This window comes from Amphiura filiformis, chromosome 11, assembly GCF_039555335.1.
Source record: "Amphiura filiformis chromosome 11, Afil_fr2py, whole genome shotgun sequence".
Taxonomy (NCBI): domain Eukaryota; kingdom Metazoa; phylum Echinodermata; class Ophiuroidea; order Amphilepidida; family Amphiuridae; genus Amphiura; species Amphiura filiformis.
This window is the reverse complement of record NC_092638.1, coordinates 57,822,978-57,844,618: the sequence shown is the minus strand read 5'-3', so window position 1 is coordinate 57,844,618 and position 21,641 is coordinate 57,822,978. Positions and strand designations below refer to the sequence as shown.

The window sequence follows — 21,641 nt, the reverse complement described above, 5'->3', positions numbered from 1 at the left end:
TGACATCCTTGAAGTAATTCGAACTACACTTGGGTTTGAAACTCCAGCAGCCACTTTCACCTCTATCACTTGTCCCATGTATGAGCTTGCCAATCTCCTGTCTCTTCAATCATTCTTCAGAATGTCAAACAGTTTCATCAGCTCACTCTTGACATTTAATATGAAATATTTATTCACGAAGTGCCAAGACTAATCTCAAAGGGATCTGCATAAACCCTACGGTTTATATATTTACAAGGCGGGTACCCGTATTTGGCGGTTCTCGGCTGTCGCGATTACCTGGCTGATGGGGACTGTACTCACCAAGTTTTATGCCCATAGGACAGTTTTTACTAATTTGACCTCAGATGACCCCTTGTGACCTCGAAATGACCTTCCAAAATTTGGCTCTAAATGTTTACTGTACCCACCATGTTTCATGCCCATGTGTGCAGTTTTTAGTAATTTGACCTTGGATGACCCCAATATGCGCATACGACATTTTTACTAATTTGACCTCAGATGACCCCTGGGTGACCCCGGATGACCCCAAAATGACCTTCCAAAATCTGACTATAAAAGTTGACTGTACCCACCAAGTTTCATGCCCATACGATTGTTTTTACTAATTTGGCCTCAGATGTCCCCTGGATGACCTCGGGTGATCTTGACCCACTAACTGAAACAAACTTGTTCTGTCTGAGGTCCAGATGCACCCACCCACCAAGTTTGAGGAACGTGCGACCCCAGTCTCCGAGAAAATAGGCGGAAAAACAGTTTTACTAATTTGACCTCAGATGACCCCTGGGTGACCTTGACCCACTAATCAATACAAACTTGTTCTGACCTAGGTCAAGATGCACCTACCCACCAAGTTTCATGCCCATATGACAGTTCTTACTAATTTGAACCCTAGATGACCTCTGGTGACCTTGAACCACTAACCAATACAAACTTGTTCTGTCCTGGGTCAAGACGCACCCACCCGTCAAGTTTGAGGAACGTGCGACCCCCAGTCTTTGAGAAAAACAGTTTTTTACTAATTTGACCCCTGGATGACATTGGGTGACATTAACCCACCAACCAAGACAAACTTGTTCTGCCTGGGGTCAAGATACACCCACCCATCAAGTTTGAGGAACGTGCGACCCCCAGTCTCCGAGAAAAGAGGCGGACAGACAAACAAACAGACAGATGGACAGATGGACAGATTCTGGTGAATTATAGTAAGATTGGAGTGTGTCGGGAGATGATGTCAAATCATTTCTGAAATTCTGACCAAACTGCCTGGAAAGCTGTCATTGGTGGGTGCGCCAAATTGACGTCAATGTAGAGCGTAACCGATGATGATGATGCTAATATTAGAGTTTAGAATACGTACACACCAACTTACGTTAATGTACGTCAGCATAACATTTAACCATTTCTGAATCAAATACAACTAAGAACCAAAAATTAAAACCAGAAAATGCTGTTCACATAATCAAATGTGGGATTTTATTATAAAATGGGGTATAATGATGAATTGAAATCTGCATACAAAGCATTACTCATTTACGTTTATTAACATTAATAACCTTGGAAATTAAGCGCACGTGACCACACCTTTTGATGCGCCATTCACTTTTGGTTGACAACCCAGCTGCCTCACAACAAAAGTGTTAAGTTCCAGTAATTTTATCTGAGAAATTGTGTTGCATTCCGGAGAAATATTTTAACCATGACCATGGCCATATCTATTGTGATACTACTTGGGTGTTTGTTGGTGCTGTCTGAAGCAAATTATAAGGAAACGACAGAGTGGAACCGCTGGAACACGTGAGGAAGATGCACTCAGGGCAATTACTGCTTAATTTTTTCTTCTACATATATTAAAATTTTATGGGGTCGTTCCCACATGGAACAATTTAATCCCCCCCCCCCTTCCTTCCCCCCCCCATGAATAAACCTGCAAAATACTATTTAGGATTTTTAGGGTGATATTCTCGATCTCCCATGGAAAAATTTAGCCACCCTGCTTCCGAATGAACTTGTAAAATATTATTTAGGCGCTATGACATCTCTGAATATTGTTAATTTACTATAACAGATGCGCCACAAACACCCGGAGCTGTGACGACTGGTGGTCCACCACCGACAACCGCACTACCACCAGGTAGGTAATGTACTTTTAAAAACTTGCGGATATTTTCTGTTTCTTTTTGCTTGGAAAAGAAATAAAGTGGAAAAGACCATCGCCTCTCCGAAAAAATGTGGAGTCACTATCGATATCTCACATTGTGTATTTTGTTATTGAATATTGCCACATGCACGAAACGAAGAAAATGCATCAAATTCAATAATAGTACAAAATTTTCAACATCAAACTATTTTAGCCAAAAATGAAGGTGCGTTTTGCTGGGCTAGTGCGCACGAAGCGCCCAGTAATATGCTTTTTTACAATATTGCTTTACAGTATTTCCGGGCTATAAAGGACGATGCATAGGACAATTATGGCTTCTTTTTTTCTATAAGGACATTTAGAGAGGACGTTCTCCCATAAAAAAAAAATACCCCCCCGACACATCGACCTCACCCCCACCCCCACCCCTCTTCCGTCGCTTATAAAGATACGTGCATGAACTTTATTAATTTACTATAACAGCTCCTCCACCAAGTGTGGCGACTGATCCACCACCAGCAACTCCCGCAGGTGTGACGACTGCTGATCAACCAGCGACAACCGCACTACCACCAGGTGGGTGTTTTTTATGTCAAGCATATCCAGACATTAAAGCTGAAAACTATATACAATCAAAGAAATAAATAGTTGGCACACTTTGATAATATGTTGGAACTCTTTATTGCTGCTCTGAGAGTTCAGTGAAATTAGTATAACTATGTTTGATGAGAAGTACAAACCTTACCCTTTTCCCTTGTCCCAATGTCAAAATTGCTTTCATCAACATTGGATCAGCATAACATTTAACCATTTCTGAATCAAATACAACTAAGAACCAAAAATTAAAACCAGAAAATGCTGTTCACATAATCAAATGTGGGATTTTATTATAAAATGGGGTATAATGGTGAATTGAAATCTGCATACAAAGCATTACTCATTTACGTTTATTAACATTAATAACCTTGGAAATTAAGCGCACGTGACCACACCTTTTGATGCGCCATTCACTTTTGGTTGACAACCCAGCTGCCTCACAACAAAAGTGTTAAGTTCCAGTAATTTTATCTGAGAAATTGTGTTGCATTCCGGAGAAATATTTTAACCATGACCATGGCCATATCTATTGTGATACTACTTGGTGTTTGTTGGTGCTGTCTGAAGCAAATTATAAGGAAACGACAGAGTGGAACCGCTGGAACACGTGAGGAAGATGCACTCAGGGCAATTACTGCTTAATTTTTTCTTCTACATATATTAAAATTTTATGGGGTCGTTCCCACATGGAACAATTTAGTCCCCCCCCCCCCTTCCTTCCGCCGCCTATGAATAAACGTGCAAAATACTATTTAGGATTTTTAGGTGATATTCTCGATCTCCCATGGAAAAATTTAGCCACCCCGCTTCCGAATGAACTTGTAAAATATTATTTAGGCGCTATGACATCTCTGAATATTGTTAATTTACTATAACAGATGCGCCACAAACACCCGGAGCTGTGACGACTGGTGGTCCACCACCGACAACCGCACTACCACCAGGTAGGTAATGTACTTTTAAAACTTGCGGATATTTTCTGTTTCTTTTTGCTTGGAAAAGAAATAAAGTGGAAAAGACCATCGCCTCTCCGAAAAAATGTGGAGTCACTATCGATATCTCACATTGTGTATTTTGTTATTGAATATTGCCACATGCACGAAACGAAGAAAATGCATCAAATTCAATAATAGTACAAAATTTTCAACATCAAACTATTTTAGCCAAAAATGAAGGTGCGTTTTGCTGGGCTAGTGCGCACGAAGCGCCCAGTAATATGCTTTTTTACAATATTGCTTTACAGTATTTCCGGGCTATAAAGGACGATGCATAGGACAATTATGGCTTCTTTTTTTCTATAAGGACATTTAGAGAGGACGTTCTCCCATAAAAAAAATACCCCCCGACACATCGACCCTCACCCCACCCCCACCCCTCTTCCGTCGCTTATAAAGATACGTGCATGAACTTTATTAATTTACTATAACAGCTCCTCCACCAAGTGTGGCGACTGATCCACCACCAGCAACTCCCGCAGGTGTGACGACTGCTGATCAACCAGCGACAACCGCACTACCACCAGGTGGGTGTTTTTTATGTCAAGCATATCCAGACATTAAAGCTGAAAACTATATACAATCAAAGAAATAAATAGTTGGCACACTTTGATAATATGTTGGAACTCTTTATTGCTGCTCTGAGAGTTCAGTGAAATTAGTATAACTATGTTTGATGAGAAGTACAAACCTTACCCTTTTCCCTTGTCCCAATGTCAAAATTGCTTTCATCAACATTGGATCAGCATAACATTTAACCATTTCTGAATCAAATACAACTAAGAACCAAAAATTAAAACCAGAAAATGCTGTTCACATAATCAAATGTGGGATTTTATTATAAAATGGGGTATAATGATGAATTGAAATCTGCATACAAAGCATTACTCATTTACGTTTATTAACATTAATAACCTTGGAAATTAAGCGCACGTGACCACACCTTTTGATGCGCCATTCACTTTTGGTTGACAACCCAGCTGCCTCACAACAAAAGTGTTAAGTTCCAGTAATTTTATCTGAGAAATTGTGTTGCATTCCGGAGAAATATTTTAACCATGACCATGGCCATATCTATTGTGATACTACTTGGGTGTTTGTTGGTGCTGTCTGAAGCAAATTATAAGGAAACGACAGAGTGGAACCGCTGGAACACGTGAGGAAGATGCACTCAGGGCAATTACTGCTTAATTTTTTTTTTTTTTTTTATTAAAATTTTATGGGGTCGTTCCCACATGGAACAATTTAGTCCCCCCCCCCCCCCCTTCCTTCCGCCGCCTATGAATAAACGTGCAAAATACTATTTAGGATTTTTAGGGTGATATTCTCGATCTCCCATGGAAAAATTTAGCCACCTTGCTTCCGAATGAACTTGTAAAATATTATTTAGGCGCTATGACATCTCTGAATATTGTTAATTTACTATAACAGATGCGCCACAAACACCCGGAGCTGTGACGACTGGTGGTCCACCACCGACAACCGCACTACCACCAGGTAGGTAATGTACTTTTAAAAACTTGCGGATATTTTCTGTTTCTTTGTGCTTGGAAAAGAAATAAAGTGGAAAAGACCATCGCCTCTCCGAAAAAATGTGGAGTCACTATCGATATCTCACATTGTGTATTTTGTTATTGAATATTGCCACATGCACGAAACGAAGAAAATGCATCAAATTCAATAATAGTACAAAATTTTCAACATCAAACTATTTTAGCCAAAAATGAAGGTGCGTTTTGCTGGGCTAGTGCGCACGAAGCGCCCAGTAATATGCTTTTTTACAATATTGCTTTACAGTATTTCCGGGCTATAAAGGACGATGCATAGGACAATTATGGCTTCTTTTTTTCTATAAGGACATTTAGAGAGGACGTTCTCCCATAAAAAAAAATACCCCCCCGACACATCGACCCTCACCCCCACCCCCCCCCCCTCTTCCGTCGCTTATAAAGATACGTGCATGAACTTTATTAATTTACTATAACAGCTCCTCCACCAAGTGTGGCGACTGATCCACCACCAGCAACTCCCGCAGGTGTGACGACTGCTGATCAACCAGCGACAACCGCACTACCACCAGGTGGGTGTTTTTATGTCAAGCATATCCAGACATTAAAGCTGAAAACTATATACAATCAAAGAAATAAATAGTTGGCACACTTTGATAATATGTTGGAACTCTTTATTGCTGCTCTGAGAGTTCAGTGAAATTAGTATAACTATGTTTGATGAGAAGTACAAACCTTACCCTTTTCCCTTGTCCCAATGTCAAAATTGCTTTCATCAACATTGGATCAGCATAACATTTAACCATTTCTGAATCAAATACAACTAAGAACCAAAAATTAAAACCAGAAAATGCTGTTCACATAATCAAATGTGGGATTTTATTATAAAATGGGGTATAATGATGAATTGAAATCTGCATACAAAGCATTACTCATTTACGTTTATTAACATTAATAACCTTGGAAATTAAGCGCACGTGACCACACCTTTTGATGCGCCATTCACTTTTGGTTGACAACCCAGCTGCCTCACAACAAAAGTGTTAAGTTCCAGTAATTTTATCTGAGAAATTGTGTTGCATTCCGGAGAAATATTTTAACCATGACCATGGCCATATCTATTGTGATACTACTTGGGTGTTTGTTGGTGCTGTCTGAAGCAAATTATAAGGAAACGACAGAGTGGAACCGCTGGAACACGTGAGGAAGATGCACTCAGGGCAATTACTGCTTAATTTTTTCTTCTACATATATTAAAATTTTATGGGGTCGTTCCCACATGGAACAATTTAGTCCCCCCCCCTTCCTTCCGCCGCCTATGAATAAACGTGCAAAATACTATTTAGGATTTTTAGGGTGATATTCTCGATCTCCCATGGAAAAATTTAGCCACCCCGCTTCCGAATGAACTTGTAAAATATTATTTAGGCGCTATGACATCTCTGAATATTGTTAATTTACTATAACAGATGCGCCACAAACACCCGGAGCTGTGACGACTGGTGGTCCACCACCGACAACCGCACTACCACCAGGTAGGTAATGTACTTTTAAAAACTTGCGGATATTTTCTGTTTCTTTTTGCTTGGAAAAGAAATAAAGTGGAAAAGACCATCGCCTCTCCGAAAAAATGTGGAGTCACTATCGATATCTCACATTGTGTATTTTGTTATTGAATATTGCCACATGCACGAAACGAAGAAAATGCATCAAATTCAATAATAGTACAAAATTTTCAACATCAAACTATTTTAGCCAAAAATGAAGGTGCGTTTTGCTGGGCTAGTGCGCACGAAGCGCCCAGTAATATGCTTTTTTACAATATTGCTTTACAGTATTTCCGGGCTATAAAGGACGATGCATAGGACAATTATGGCTTCTTTTTTTTTTTATAAGGACATTTAGAGAGGACGTTCTCCCATAAAAAAAAATACCCCCCCCCCCCCGACACATCGACCCTCACCCCCACCCCCACCCCCTCTTCCGTCGCTTATAAAGATACGTGCATGAACTTTATTAATTTACTATAACAGCTCCTCCACCAAGTGTGGCGACTGATCCACCACCAGCAACTCCCGCAGGTGTGACGACTGCTGATCAACCAGCGACAACCGCACTACCACCAGGTGGGTGTTTTTATGTCAAGCATATCCAGACATTAAAGCTGAAAACTATATACAATCAAAGAAATAAATAGTTGGCACACTTTGATAATATGTTGGAACTCTTTATTGCTGCTCTGAGAGTTCAGTGAAATTAGTATAACTATGTTTGATGAGAAGTACAAACCTTACCCTTTTCCCTTGTCCCAATGTCAAAATTGCTTTCATCAACATTGGATTGGGGGAGAGGGTCAGCGATATACAGTTATTATGCCAGAGTGTGCCAACATTAATTTCTTGGATTGTCTGACGGAAATCGTAATTATTGCATCTTTATTTCGTTTTTGGCTTGTAACTCCAGAATGGGTTATTATAAAAATGTCTTGTTTCACACAATAACAGAATATAGTGTGGGATTTATGATTAACATAATATTTTGTAAACAAAATATGCTTGTTTATTTAGGGAGCAGTCGTAAAAAAACACTGCCCATGCTATTTCGAGTGAAAGCCTAAATGTTGCATATGTGATGTGCCCTGATTAATTTAATTTGATGGTTTATCTTTGTTTACAAAGTTACATGAGTGATGACATTTTAGGGGAATTCCCCTCTCAAATTGAGCAAAACAAGTTGAATCATATCTAATTTGGAATATTTGGAAACCCCCTTGAGGTTGTAAAGTAAAGATGACATCACGGGATTTTTCTCAGGAAATGATGTCATGTGAAAGGTTAATGTTATAATTAAGGCTTGGGAATTTTCAAGATCACATTTGGCTATTAATATTTGGGATTTCCCACTGCTTGATATATAAGAAAATGTAAACACAATTATTCACAGTTTGTAGTGTTGATCTGGGCTAGCTAGCTAATATGCTTACAGTCCAATTCCTTCAAAGAAAGGAAATTGCGAACCAGAATTAATTTAAGTAGTCAATGCACTACTACCTGCCAGTGTTGTCGGAGATGATCTAGAATACGTCAAAGAACGTACTTCATCCAAGAAAGGAATATAAATTCTTCTGTCGACTCGCTGAAGTCTGGTTCATGCATAGATTATCCAAATATGATGATCTATGGTTTTTGATACAACACAGCTGTCAATATAAGTGGGGACAACTGCATCGCAGTCCTGCTTCCTGAAGATATAGTGTGAAAGGTGGAAATAGCACCATAGCAGCGCAAGTAGTTAAGTTTGGAGAAAGCAGCGCAAGGAGTTAAGTTTGGAGAAAGCAGCGCAAGGAGAAAGCAACGCCATTTTTGTGTGAGGATTTCATACGCAAGGATATTTATAAACTCAAGTGTACACTGGACTTCGCTGATTTTCGCAGGACAAGTGAATAAGGATATATATTACATCGGTCGTCCAGAACATCGCAAGAACTTTATTATCACCAAGAAGAAGAATGCTGGCTAAGTACTAAATAGTTAAAGAGTGATTATATTTGATTATTGTGTATGAGCATTTGTTGTCATATATTGTACCAATCATAAGGTGCTTTCAATTAAAGACTTAGATTTTGTTAGCTGAATTAAACAGTGTATTTGTGTTGTGCATTCGTGTGAATTTGGGTAAAAGGTGATTTTGGCCTTGAGTCAAGTACGACTCGTAACACATCTTTATTTCGTTTTGGGCTTATAACTGGATTAATATAAAAACTTTTTGTTTCCCACAATACCAGAGTACAATGTGGGCTTTATGATTAGTAAAAATATGCTTGTTTTTAGGGAGCAGTCACAAAAAACACTGCTCATACTAATCAACAGGAATAATCATCTATAACACATCTGGTGGCGCGCGATCTTAAGTAATGGCAATATTTAGCTAAATGTTGTCTATACAACAAATAACATGAGTTAATGATTCATTTAGAACGATATTGTTTTAATTAAGGCAAAACGAAACACAAATAACATCATTTCAATGTGCACATTTACATACTATTAATTAGCTAATTACGGAAGGAAAAATGGAAAGAATCTGTAAAATACTATGTTAGGAGCATGTGATCAAGCAACTATATTTCTTTGACGCTGATGAAACTTCGGCCAGGCATAAATGACCTGGTGAAGGGGGTCGCCATAGATAGCTGGACAGGGAAATTTTACAGGACATGCAAGGGTAGCCGACAATCGGGCGTTATCCTGATCAGAACCGACTTTAACGAGCCACGGGGAGAGCGGAATAAGATTTTTTTTAATCATAATAAAAGCAACTGCTGCCATTTTCCGTTGTAAAGTGTGTACTTTGGGTGACATAACCCCCATGGAAAAATGTAGCCCCCCCTCCTCCCCCACTTCGTTATGAATAAAAGTGTAAAATATCATTCAGGCACAATGACATCTCTGGATGTTGTCAATTTACTACAACAGCTCCGCCAACAAGTGTGGCGACTGATCCACCAGCAACACCCGCAGATGTGACGATTGCTGACCCACCAGCGACAACCGCACCACCACCAGGTGGGTGATTTTTATAACTTTTGTAAAGTGTGGATTTTGTGTGGATTTCTTTTATTTTATGCATGTACTTCACGGGCAAAGCTTAAAAAGTAATCGGCTAGCAGAATTTATGCGTGGCGTATAGGTGGTGTGGTAATAGACTGGACATAGGACATAATATTGTCCCTAACCAGTTGTAAAGGTCGGCACTGTCGGTATCAGCAAGCCAACATTGGGCAAATGTTTTTCTGCCAATATTTAATAAATTATCGGTTAACAAAGACCGGCTCAACAAAGAATGTGCTGCGGTCGGCATCGGCAGGGCAACGTTGGGTCAATGTTGTTCTGTCTATTTTGGACCACTTATCGGATAGCTACATCGGGTCAACAACGGTTCAACGTCCGAAACTTTTGTCAATTTTGTCTCGGTATTTCGAGCCAGGTGAAGGGGAGGATATGGCGCCTCTGGTCTTTATATATAGAAAAACGTTTGACTCATAATAATAAATACTGTTTCACATAATATTTTTGACAGACTGTACATGTGCGCTACCACAACTGAGCAGTTCACAGGTAACTATATATAATATTATGAACTCCCGATAGAATAAAGTGGATACATTTTCAAGAACCATGAGTAATGTGCGTGTATGTTAGAGTTGTTGAAAGACAGCTGGTGACAGAGCTATAGACAGTGGCGTAACTAGGGTTGGTAGCGCCCGGGGCAAGAAACAAAATTGGCGCCCCTACCCCCCACCCGAGAATATCTTAAACGCGGGCAGTGGCGTAGCTAGGGGTTGTGTCGCCCATGGCTAAGGATATATAATTCCCCCCCCCCCGCGCGAACATTTTGATTTTCATCGTTTAGAGGGGCGCAGAATCGATGCTGAATTGGTCAAAACCTAAGGGTGGCGCCTGGGCATGTTGTTCCCCGTCCCCCGTAGTTACGCCACTGGCTAGAGAGAGGGAGAGGTGGAGAGAGAGAGGTGGGGATGGAGAGCGCTGAATTCAGCAAAATAGATATTCGGCACACTTGCTCAAAACAATTTAATTACGTGCCAGCTGCATACCAATAACATGAAGGCGAGTGAAACAAGACATAGTCAGGCGTGCATTTAAAGTACAGGTTTCGCCCTAGGTTCAAACTTCTGCGCACGCGCAAGACAGAATTTAAAATGCAAAGTCAGGATTTTAACAAGCGTTGGCGAAAAGCAAAAGTAAGATCAGATTTTTTAAACAGCGCAGTGATTTATAGTGCGCTACACACAGGCACAACGCCTAGACGTTGGTCCACAAGCCTCAGCACACTTTACAGGTTTTCGCTGACCACTAAGGCCCCACATCTTTCCAAAAAACATTTAACAAAAAATCAGGGAATTTGCTACAAGAGCGCACATCCTAGACATTCCACAAATAACCATCGCAACCAGGATCAGCTCCCCGAGTTTCGTACGGGTACGAGACAATTAGCAGTAAGTTCCTTGTCCAGGGGAATTTCAAGCAAACATAATTTTTCCACGAGAGCGTACTAGGCACTGCAGGGGATCGAACCCGCAACCTCTCGCACCATAGTCGAACGCCTTATCGATTGAGCTAACTTGACTGCCATTAAAGTAGTATTAAAATCAGAAATTATAAGTCCTTTACTGATAATATTATTATTTTGTATATTACACCGTCAAAAGAAGAAAGACGTGCACTGCAATATTGGTCACATTAATGCTCAGTGGATCAAAACCAAGGATTATTAATAGGGATGTCCACTGTCAATACATTTGCTGCTAGAACGGTTTCCCATTTACTGTGTGTGTGCACTCACCCATGTATTGTCTATGCATTCACAGCTCAATGCAGGAAGTCCCAGACCTGATAAATGGTTTAGAGTACTTGCATTGACCCAATGAAGACCTAAAACAGGTTGTTTCAAGAAATTCCTGATTCCATCAGAAAACATTAACCAAACTCTTTCCTGATTGGTCAGTATATAGAGAGGACCTTCCTTTATCATGAGATCAACTTTTTTTTAAGACAAATTTAATGAGATGAGAACTACAGGTTGAAGTGACACTATTCTGTGCATCAGGTGATTGATTCAGACAAGCAAGCTTACACACTCATAAAATGTAACTATTTTTGAAGACAAAATGTGCAGGATGTTAAGAAATTAAAGAATGTTTAAGCCTCCCAAATAGATATGCTACCCATCATGGCTTCCATGCAAACAGAGTATATTGCTCAATGTAGTAAAGATAACCTTTGAGTTGGAGCAAAATTTTCAAAATTGGTAGTGATTAATGTTACCAAACTTATGCCTTGATGAAATATAATCATTGTTGAAGATAAAATGTGCTGACATTATAAGATTGAACAATGTTTAAGACTGCCGCTATTCATTTGAAATAGTGCACTTATTGTTCAGCTCCTATGTAGATATTGTCCATGGTAGCCATCTACGATCATACTTGAGGCTCCACCAAAGAAGCCATGGGGTTGAGGTCTTATATTTTTTGTTGTATGTCAACAAAATCGCTTAAATTTCAGGATGATCTTATTTGATGTTGTTATAAGCAAATATAATGTCCCAAATAACACTAGTTAATAAATACATTAAGAAAAGGCACCTTAAAATTGCACTTTCTTTTAGTATAGTATTCCTTTTTAGACTTAAACTGTTAACATGTTCTAGCACCCCTATATAAAACCGTGACACTCAACAGGCCATATCTCTGGAATGAAACGTCCGATTAAGATTATTTAAACGCCAAAATGTTTCTTTTATCAATTCCCAGAATCAATTTAAAATATTTGGTGGTGTTAAATTATGCTGCACGATAGAATTCTATTTAAAAAATACTGAATTCTAAAAGAGAGGTGTGCAGCAAAACACGATTTATCAGCATTTAAAAAAGATTTTAAAGATAAAACAAAAAACAAAAACAAACAAACAAAAACAAAAAACAAACAGGCAAACAACAACAAACAACAAAAACAACAACAACAAACAAAACAATCTAGTATATAAATAACAATTAACTATATTTATGTAAACCAGCTGCGAATCTCTGCGAATGGTGCTTTACTCTCACACCGTGGTCAATATCGTGTGATTTTCTTTACTGACTTCTAAAATAATTCATGTCGGGAGCCAAGAACCATTATGTCTGATGTATTGTTTCACACGAGGACACGAATACGAACACATATCATATCTTATACATATCATGTATTTCCTTGGCATTATTGACAGCAAGTGTTAATTTCTACTTTCTCTGAAAACAACCTTTATTTATGTGGAGACCTCAATCACATAAGCGTTGATGCGAATTATTCATCGATACCTTGCCTGAAGTTGATTCATTTTATTGAGAGCAAACCAATAGAATTCCTCATAGTTTTGCGTGGCTAATACATAAACCGCAAATTTAGTATCATCCCCCCCAACACTCGAACATATAGGCCTAAGTAACACACTAACAGTGTCACTCTGACTTTTAATAGGTTGCGGAGCTGGAAATCAACCGCGATCAGTTGATGATAGACATGGGAGGTAATGGCTCTTTACACCGCTTAAAAGAAGAGCCATTTTACACCAGACCCTTGTTCACTTTGAATCCATCCCAGGAGCGTGAGATTCTAAACAGGTAAATATTGAAACAGCGTCACTTCACTTGTGAGCATTATAGTGTTTCTTTTTTTTTTTTTTTTTTCTTTTTTTTTTTAATTTTTATTAAAATTAGGTGGTGCCTACCTCTGGCCTTACCATGCTTACTGGCCTTTCGGTCATCTCCTCCATGATTCTTTGATAGTATTATGATGTATTATTATTTTAGTGCGTATTATGTAATTTTTATGTGAATTGTGGAAATAAATAAATGAATGAATGAAATGAATGAGGTGATAATGTACATGGTCGACCCAATACACACACACATTGTACATGGAAAACACTGTGACAATACGTAGTGTATTATCACGGTGAAGACCGTGCTTGGAAGAGTATGCTGTATGCTAGCATACGTATGGTCACGTTGTATCCCGTTGTCAAAATACCACGTACTTTAGTACAATAATAGCGCCCTGTGTTGGTCATAATTCACTTTAAAACGTATTTTCAACGTAGTGAAGAAATATTTTTGGATAACACTATAGAATATAAAAACTAATATTTTTAACATTAAGGCCCGAGGCCGGAGACTCCCATACGACGACTAAACACTCCAAGTGGGACCCCAATATAAGGGCCCCGCAGTGCAAGTAAGCAAGAGTAACCTTAAGGATGAAGAACTGAGCGCAGAGAGCCATACCTGTACATGTATCTCGCAGCCAGTTTCGAAAAGAGTAGGGTGTTAACCCCTGACTGTTCCCAACCTGTCCCGGTGTTCAAATGGACCCCAATGGAAATAAGCTTCAATAGAGGCTTTCTTGGGTTATCCAGGGTTGTCACAATCCGAACAAATAAAAATTTAAAAAAAAAAAAAAAACTGATAACGAAAATTCTGTTATATTTACGGACAGTTCGTCACCCATTTCAAAGGCCTACTTTTACATTTTTTTTTTTTTTTTTACCCCATAATTTCCCTCATTCTTCAGACCCTGCCCTTTATCGGGGCCTAATTTATAGTTTAAGCTTGTTTGCTATTGTTTTTGGAGCAACATTGTTTCTTTATAAGCCTGCGGCGCAACCTTGAACAATATTGTCTTAGCAATATTGTGTTTTGAGCCACCCCAGCCACCCCCATACCTCATTTTGACTTTAAACATACAAATTTCTGCTTTTTATATTCTATGGGGTCGCATATTACCTCAAATATTTCTTCACTACGTTGAAAATACGTAATTATGACCAACAGGTTTTATAGATAGTGTCATAACCGAATTTTAATTCATGCAACAATTTCTGCCTTTTTAGTTGTATCGGTTCCGATATCTTTTGGGGGCCAAGGAGGGATTTTGAGAATACTCGTCACAAAAGACAGTCTAGTTCCAGGATATGCCCACCAGCGTTACCTCAAATGACTTATCTGGTGACGTTGACAGGAGGCGACCTCGCTCAGATCATCCATGTAAGTGTAAAAGCTCATTACAACTTGAAAGCTTACAAACATATGAGCAACAGTAACCACCGATAGAGGGGGTAATTTCGACAAAAAGAAACCTAAATGTAACATTGCCCAACATTAACCTTAACATTGCTCCGACAGAGCATTATTCCGTGTTTATTTAGTGTTATGCACAAATCGGAACACGGCCCATTCGGAATAACGGGTAGGAGGCAAATTGATAAGGCTCTATCAGTGTTTTGACAAAGCTAATAAATCATTCACATTATGATATGACTCAATGATTGAGGAGTATGTCCATGTGGACACTTACAATTATACGAAATTTAATGCCTGAGTGGCAAAAGGGTAAAACGCCACCATTTTACCAAATTTAGTTAGATCCAACATGTTATTGCCAAAAGACTGTTCTTTCTTATGTGTGAAAAACGGCTCATATTCCAAGTATAAAAATAATGGTTTGCATGAATAAATACACGATTCCATGGACTTAAGCCTCGTGTTAAAGAGGAGTTGTTTATCCATGAAATAACGGTTTTTCACAACAAACTTTCTTACCAATTACACGTTTCTACTTGTTCAATTGATAGATAATTACCCAATTTCTCTAGTTGGGTCCTTCTAAAAACTAAATCTCAGGTGTTCAATTGATGTTTTTTCTTTCAAAACTGCTCTTTTGTCATCTTTTGCGTCAATTTTTCATATGAATATGTACTTTGATTTTAGATGAACGACCGCATCCAGTGGGTTTTCAACGAGGAATGCAGAAGATCTTATTGTCAAGGTGGATGTGGATGTACCTGCCGTAAGGTATCCCGTACAGTGGCAGCCTACGTGATGGTCATACCGTGGTCTGGTACCACCCCTCCATATATGGCATGGAAAAATGTTCGCATTTACAGTTGTGCTGCTTTGATGTAGGATGGGTGACGGGCTGCTTTGATATAGGATGGTGACGGGCTACCTCCCGATTACTGGGGAAAATAGTATACCGTTAACAAAATGTGTATTTTGGGTGGATTGGGGCATGGGGGGTGCGTGTATATAGATCTGGGTATATTTATGTGCATGTATATGTGATATTATTATTTGGGAACATGCAATGTTTTCTTTGCTATACCTAAAGGTCATGGATCACGCCGTATGTATGAAAGTTGGTACTGTGACAAATGTTGGTTCTATCCCCGGGGGAGGCACTCCCTATCTGAAATGACAGGGATGTGCCTCGGGCATGTTAAAAGTAGGGGGCATTCAGGTCAAATGTACAATTACAAAAATATGGGGTCATTCAGTACACAACCTGAATAAAAATGGGGTCATTCGGTATGAAACTTTGAAAAAGGATGGTCATTGGGGTAACAAAAAGTAAAATGGGAGTCATTGAGTACAGGATTGCCAAAAGAGTATCATTAAGTAAACATAAATAAGTGCTAAACTGCGTAAAAACAACTTGGCCACCTTGGAAATGTGAAAATCTCATTATTTCTGGAGGAGAACACAAATACCACCTAAATTTGGGAATTAAAGGGGGGGGGGGGTCATTGGGTATAGCAGGAAATAGAAAAAGGGGGTCATTGAGTACATGAATTTTTTTAAAGGGGGTCATTGGGTAATATGTAGGACCATAACACAAAAAGGGGGTCATTGGGTACAAGCCGGTTTGAAAAAGGGGGTCTATCCCGAGGCACATGATGCATATCTGTCATGGAAGTGCCCCCCCCCCCGGGGTTCTATAACATCGTTTAATGTTATTTTGGTAATTCTCTTGGCAATATCTTAGATGAGTCGATTTAATTAAAATAGTGGGTGCACATTTGGCAAAATTGGAACACAAATTGTTGGCTTGCTAGTGGCTGTAAATACCCTCATGAACAACATATCGAGAAAGGAGAAAAAGAATTTCAAAATTGGGCGAATATTGAGATAAACATAATAATAACAGTAATAATAATGGAGGGTTCTTAGTAGGCGCACAATCTTCAAAAGAACTCAAGGCGCACAAACAATAAAGACAAACAAGTTACATATGTGAATCCGGAAAGCACGAAGAAAAAGATGCGTTTTAAGCGGCTGTTTGAATTGAGTAAGCGAATGTATGTTACGGAGGCTGTTTGGAAGCGAATTCCAAACAGCCGGAGCAGCGAAATGAAAGGAGCGCTCACCAGCCGATTTAAGATTAACACGTGGAGATTTCAATAATCTTTCAGTAATACATATCTAATTGTATTCCTCTGCTTATGGGTGCACACCAGTAAATAGGAAAACGTCATTTTCTTGACTCCAGCGCGACCCAGTTCTTCAAAAGCTTACCCTTTCTGCAAGTTAAAGGTCAGAAGAAGACATCCATTGTAGAAATTCCAAAAAACTGCCGACTAGATCAGTCTATAGCCCATACAGCTTACGCCACCTCGCCTTGGTGTTTCTGAAATGTAACACATTTTGAAGCTTCGCCAAATCTGTATAAAAGGTCGGATTGTGCTCATTTGTCACAGACAATCTATTTTCCAGGCCTTAATGAGGATTACATATGAATCACGGTCTAATAGTTGGGTTTTAAGCCTTTTCTAATGGGTCATATTAAGTACAATGCCCCCCATAGCAAAAAAGAAAAGGTGTCGGTATAGTTCCGGCTACTATAGACCACTTTACATTATTGTTTATCAGCAAAGGCGAGGGATTGGTCTGTCGATATGCCCGAACGAACCGCTTCACTGTTCAATGGCTTTCTTGTACTATATGAAATGTGGTGGGAGATTTAAAATACACATGCCCTGAGCAGACTACGATGCGCACGCACACTGCAGGGCAAAGAACAATGGAAACTAGTACCATAATGCGTGCGCATACTGCCGGGCAATGACGTCACATGTCAAGTGGTCTATACGGGATAGCATCTGGTAGGTATTCTGGAGCTATCCGAAAGTATCGGTATAGTGAACCTCTAGCAGGTACTATTCCGATACTAGTATTCTGATATTATAGTATGCCATATCTGCTTGGAGACTAATTCCTATACAGTCAAGGAATGAGTTCCGCTGATTCAAAGGATAATAAGTGCTGTACAAGGAATTGGACAGTGTGTTTATTTCTGGACTTCTCAATACAGGTATGATTGTATGAGGTATTGGGTGACTGTTTTTGAACAGAACTTTAGTATAAGCTTAAGTACAAATTGTACAATGTAGGCTATATAACCACGGAGTATGTTGAATTCCGCACACAAGACAAAATGGTGCTCAATATGCATGCAATAAATGTGAATGTGTATATTATATATTTTGAGCATTCATAATGTACATTTTCAATTGTTGTTTTTTTTTTTTTAAATTTCAATACTGCATGAATGTACAATAATCAATTGCTACACATTTTACATTTAATGTATGTACAACTATAATCATTTGAAATTTTCCAGTGACCTTTTCCATATACCATGTAAATACCTGGACATATCTCTATGACCATGTTTGGGCAAAACAATTTACATGCGAAACAAATAGTATCAGACACTATGCCGATACTAGTATTATAGGTACTATCCCGATACTAGTATCGGGCGCTATTCCGATACTATTTATCAGTGTCTCCCAGTACCATTATCGGATACTATCCCGATACTATATGTCCATATATGGACAAATATGTGAAACATATACTATACCGATACTAATATCCCACTAGGTGTCACTCACCTTTGTTTTTGCTAAAGTTGCCGAAGGTTTTGTTGTGGGTGGGTCCTCGATGATATTCAGCATAAAATTGATGAGCGCCAATTTGGCAATGTTAAAGGTGTTTCGACATCCCATTACCTTGTTAGCCTTCTTCACCATCTGCATCAAGGCGCAGAAGGAAGTCACAATGTTGGAACGGTGGTCCTAACGGATGTTTCCAAAGCGTTTGACTTGGTCGACCATACCATCCTTGTTGATACTATAATCCGCTTGGGAGTCCGTGGATCCATCGTTCCATGGATTTGTGATTTCCTTCATGATAGGCAGCAATGTGTTCGCTTTAATGACACCCTTTCAGACTATGTTCCACTTCATGGGGGAGTACCTCATGGCACGAGACTCGGTCCCATTGGTTTTCAGATTCGCATAAACGATGCTGCTCAAATTCCAATTCTAGTTGTTGGAAATACGTGGATGACCTGACATTTGCAGAGAATGTAAATGGATCGCAACCCTCCAGCTTTTTACAATCTGATCTTGATCAGTTTACTGAGTGGTCCAAGGGTAATTTGCTCAAATTAAATCCCTCCAAATGTCAGGCCCTCCAAGTATGCTTCAGTAAAAGTAAGCCCCAGGCTGGTGACTTGAGAATCGGCGCAGAACCACTGTCATACGTCACAGAAGCTAAGGTCCTTGGTATTTATCTTCAGGACAACCTCAAGTGGGACACCCAGGTTAATAACATGCTTAAAAAAGCCAATAAGAGGTTGTTTATGCTAAGGTCCCTCAAGAGGTTTGGGTTTGATAGTGAAGAGCTGAGTGTCGTGGTTATGTTAGACCGATTCTCGAGTATGCCAGTGTTTTGTGGCATTCTAGTATTTCAATTAAACAATCCAAAGACCTTGAGTCTATTCAAAAAAGAGCCTGTAGAACAATCCTGGGAGGACATTACAATCATATCATGATGCGCTGCTCAGCTGTAAACTTGACTCCCTGTCTGATAGGAGGGTGCAACACTGTCGTAGGTTTGAAGGGCTGCCTAACAATGAAAGAACACAGTCGTTAATCCCTCCTACCATACTTCAGAGCCATGGTCGCAATTTGCGTAATTCCCACAACTTTTCCAAATTCCGTGCCAGGACCGAGCGCTTTCGGCTGAGTCCTATCCCATATTTTGTTGATCTTTGAAATCGGTAATCTCCTCTTGGGATTGTTCTTCAGTGCCATGAATGCTGTTTTTTATGGTCTGGTGCAGCTGCTATAATATTTGTTTCTTTATGTCAATATTTATTATAATTGTTTTGAAATTTAGTATATTTTCATGTTTTCCAAAACATGTGCAATATTTGGTAAAAAGTAATATTTTGTGTGAAATTTGTTTTTGATGCCTTTTAAAATTATGTTAGTGTTCAACCTTTTTAATGTTTTAATATGTATAACTGCTATGTAATTTTACATGTAATTTGGCCATTTGGCCACGACATGTGAATAATAAAATACCGATAATAATAGGTAGCGGGTACTATTCCGGTATTAGTATCAGAGACTATCCCGATACCTATTATATTTTGATATGGGCACTTTCATATTTTCGAAACACTATTTTTTCCTCCAAGGGTGTAGGAGATTTGTATTTACTGGTGTACACAAGAATTCCAAAAAAGTACTGAAAGTACAGTTTGATGTAACATATCTAATATACAATTCTTGAGTCAAAGGCATAAAGGTCGAATTTTAGTTTTGGTTCCCACCAGTACCATTGTCCATAGGGGTAAATAAAAAAAATTGATCTTAAAGTTTCCGATGGGTCTCAATTTCATTGATCAAAATAAAACACCGACGTTTATTTCAGAAATTAAAAGATTAGTTTACCATAAAAACAAGACAGTAATCTTTAGAGTGTTTTCTTTATTATGGAGTTTTTGACAAATCAGTTTTTATTTTCACTGAAAAGTAAAAAAAATCTAAAGCAGTATTTCGTGATCCTAACAGCCTCTTGTTATGATATTTTCAGTAGATATCCATGAATAAAGCTTATTCCCAAAATTTTACTAGACCAATTAATCTGCAAGAATTGTTTTTGTACATAAACATTTTCCAGTCGTATAAAATATGTATTTTTTGTGACAGTGGGGGGGGGGGAGAGGGGGGAGACTGTGAATCACGAAATGCCACTTTAAATAAAATACTCTGTCTTCTAAACCAAATCAATTGTGACACGATCGTCATTGGTACCAAAATGTGGCAAATTTCATTGGCAACAACATAGGAGCTTTATTATTTCATTGGACGCTTTGGTTTTAAGTTCTATGCAAATTATCTAATTAGCATAAAAATGGTCAAAATCTTGCCAAAAGTTTATCGACATTGGGTAGGGGTGTTACGCTGCGTTAAGGGGATGTCATGGTGGATCGGGGGTGTCATTGATTTAAGAAGTATCAGGGTAGGTTTAGGTGGTGAAGGGGTGCTAGGGTTGCCTAATGAGAGTCATGGTGTGTTAAGGTTTGTTAGGGTGGAAAATACAGGCATAGATATTCGTGTTTGCTCAAACACAGCTGTGCCATCTAGTTCATATTTCTTTTATACATCAGATGCTTTAGTTTTTACACACAGAATAGTTCATTCAATGTTTGTTATGGTAGGCCTACTGGCCTGAAGTTTGTTTGATTTATAACTCTAGCATATAAAAGTACAGGTTTCTAAAGTTTAAAATGAATAAGCAATTCTTTTCCTTGTAAATAAGTGGCTGTGCAATAATTATGAACCTCGGAAGGTGAGGGGGATAAAATTTCCAAACGACCTGCCAAAAATTGCTTGTCCCCTTCTCGGCCCGCCAAAAATCGCTTGCCCACCCCCTCTCGGCCTGCCAAAAATTGTTCCCCCCCCCCATGGCCCAAAATGTCTTTCCCTAATTTTACCCTCCCCAGGGCTCATAAGTATCGCACAGCACCTAATATAAAATCTGGCGAGTCAACATCTTACCCTTACTGTCAAACTAACACTGCAATTCTTTGTCACTGATACGGTACCTACTCGATACCTTCTGTCTGATTTCTGAAGGGAGAAATATACGCTATTATACCGATGATGAAGATGACAGCGTAAATAATCGAAGCCCTTTGTCTG

At 39.0% G+C, this 21,641-nt stretch overlaps 1 protein-coding gene across 2 annotated transcripts in view; it reads left to right on the top strand.

Moving 5' to 3' along the window:
• Positions 1 to 20,398, top strand: part of LOC140165066 (uncharacterized) — a 34,629-nt gene extending 14,231 nt beyond the window's left edge. For both annotated transcript variants that reach the window (XM_072188487.1, XM_072188488.1), the window contains exons 2-14: positions 2,069 to 2,134; positions 2,624 to 2,716; positions 3,616 to 3,681; positions 4,167 to 4,259; positions 5,164 to 5,229; positions 5,720 to 5,812; positions 6,710 to 6,775; positions 7,274 to 7,366; positions 9,716 to 9,805; positions 10,320 to 10,357; positions 13,283 to 13,425; positions 14,694 to 14,847; positions 15,571 to 20,398. In XM_072188487.1, the coding sequence (XP_072044588.1) occupies positions 2,069 to 2,134; positions 2,624 to 2,716; positions 3,616 to 3,681; positions 4,167 to 4,259; positions 5,164 to 5,229; positions 5,720 to 5,812; positions 6,710 to 6,775; positions 7,274 to 7,366; positions 9,716 to 9,805; positions 10,320 to 10,357; positions 13,283 to 13,425; positions 14,694 to 14,847; positions 15,571 to 15,765 (1,256 nt within the window). In that variant the 3' untranslated portion in view covers positions 15,766 to 20,398. The remainder of the gene's footprint in view (positions 1 to 2,068; positions 2,135 to 2,623; positions 2,717 to 3,615; positions 3,682 to 4,166; positions 4,260 to 5,163; positions 5,230 to 5,719; positions 5,813 to 6,709; positions 6,776 to 7,273; positions 7,367 to 9,715; positions 9,806 to 10,319; positions 10,358 to 13,282; positions 13,426 to 14,693; positions 14,848 to 15,570) is intronic.
• The last annotated feature ends 1,243 nt before the right edge of the window (positions 20,399 to 21,641 follow it).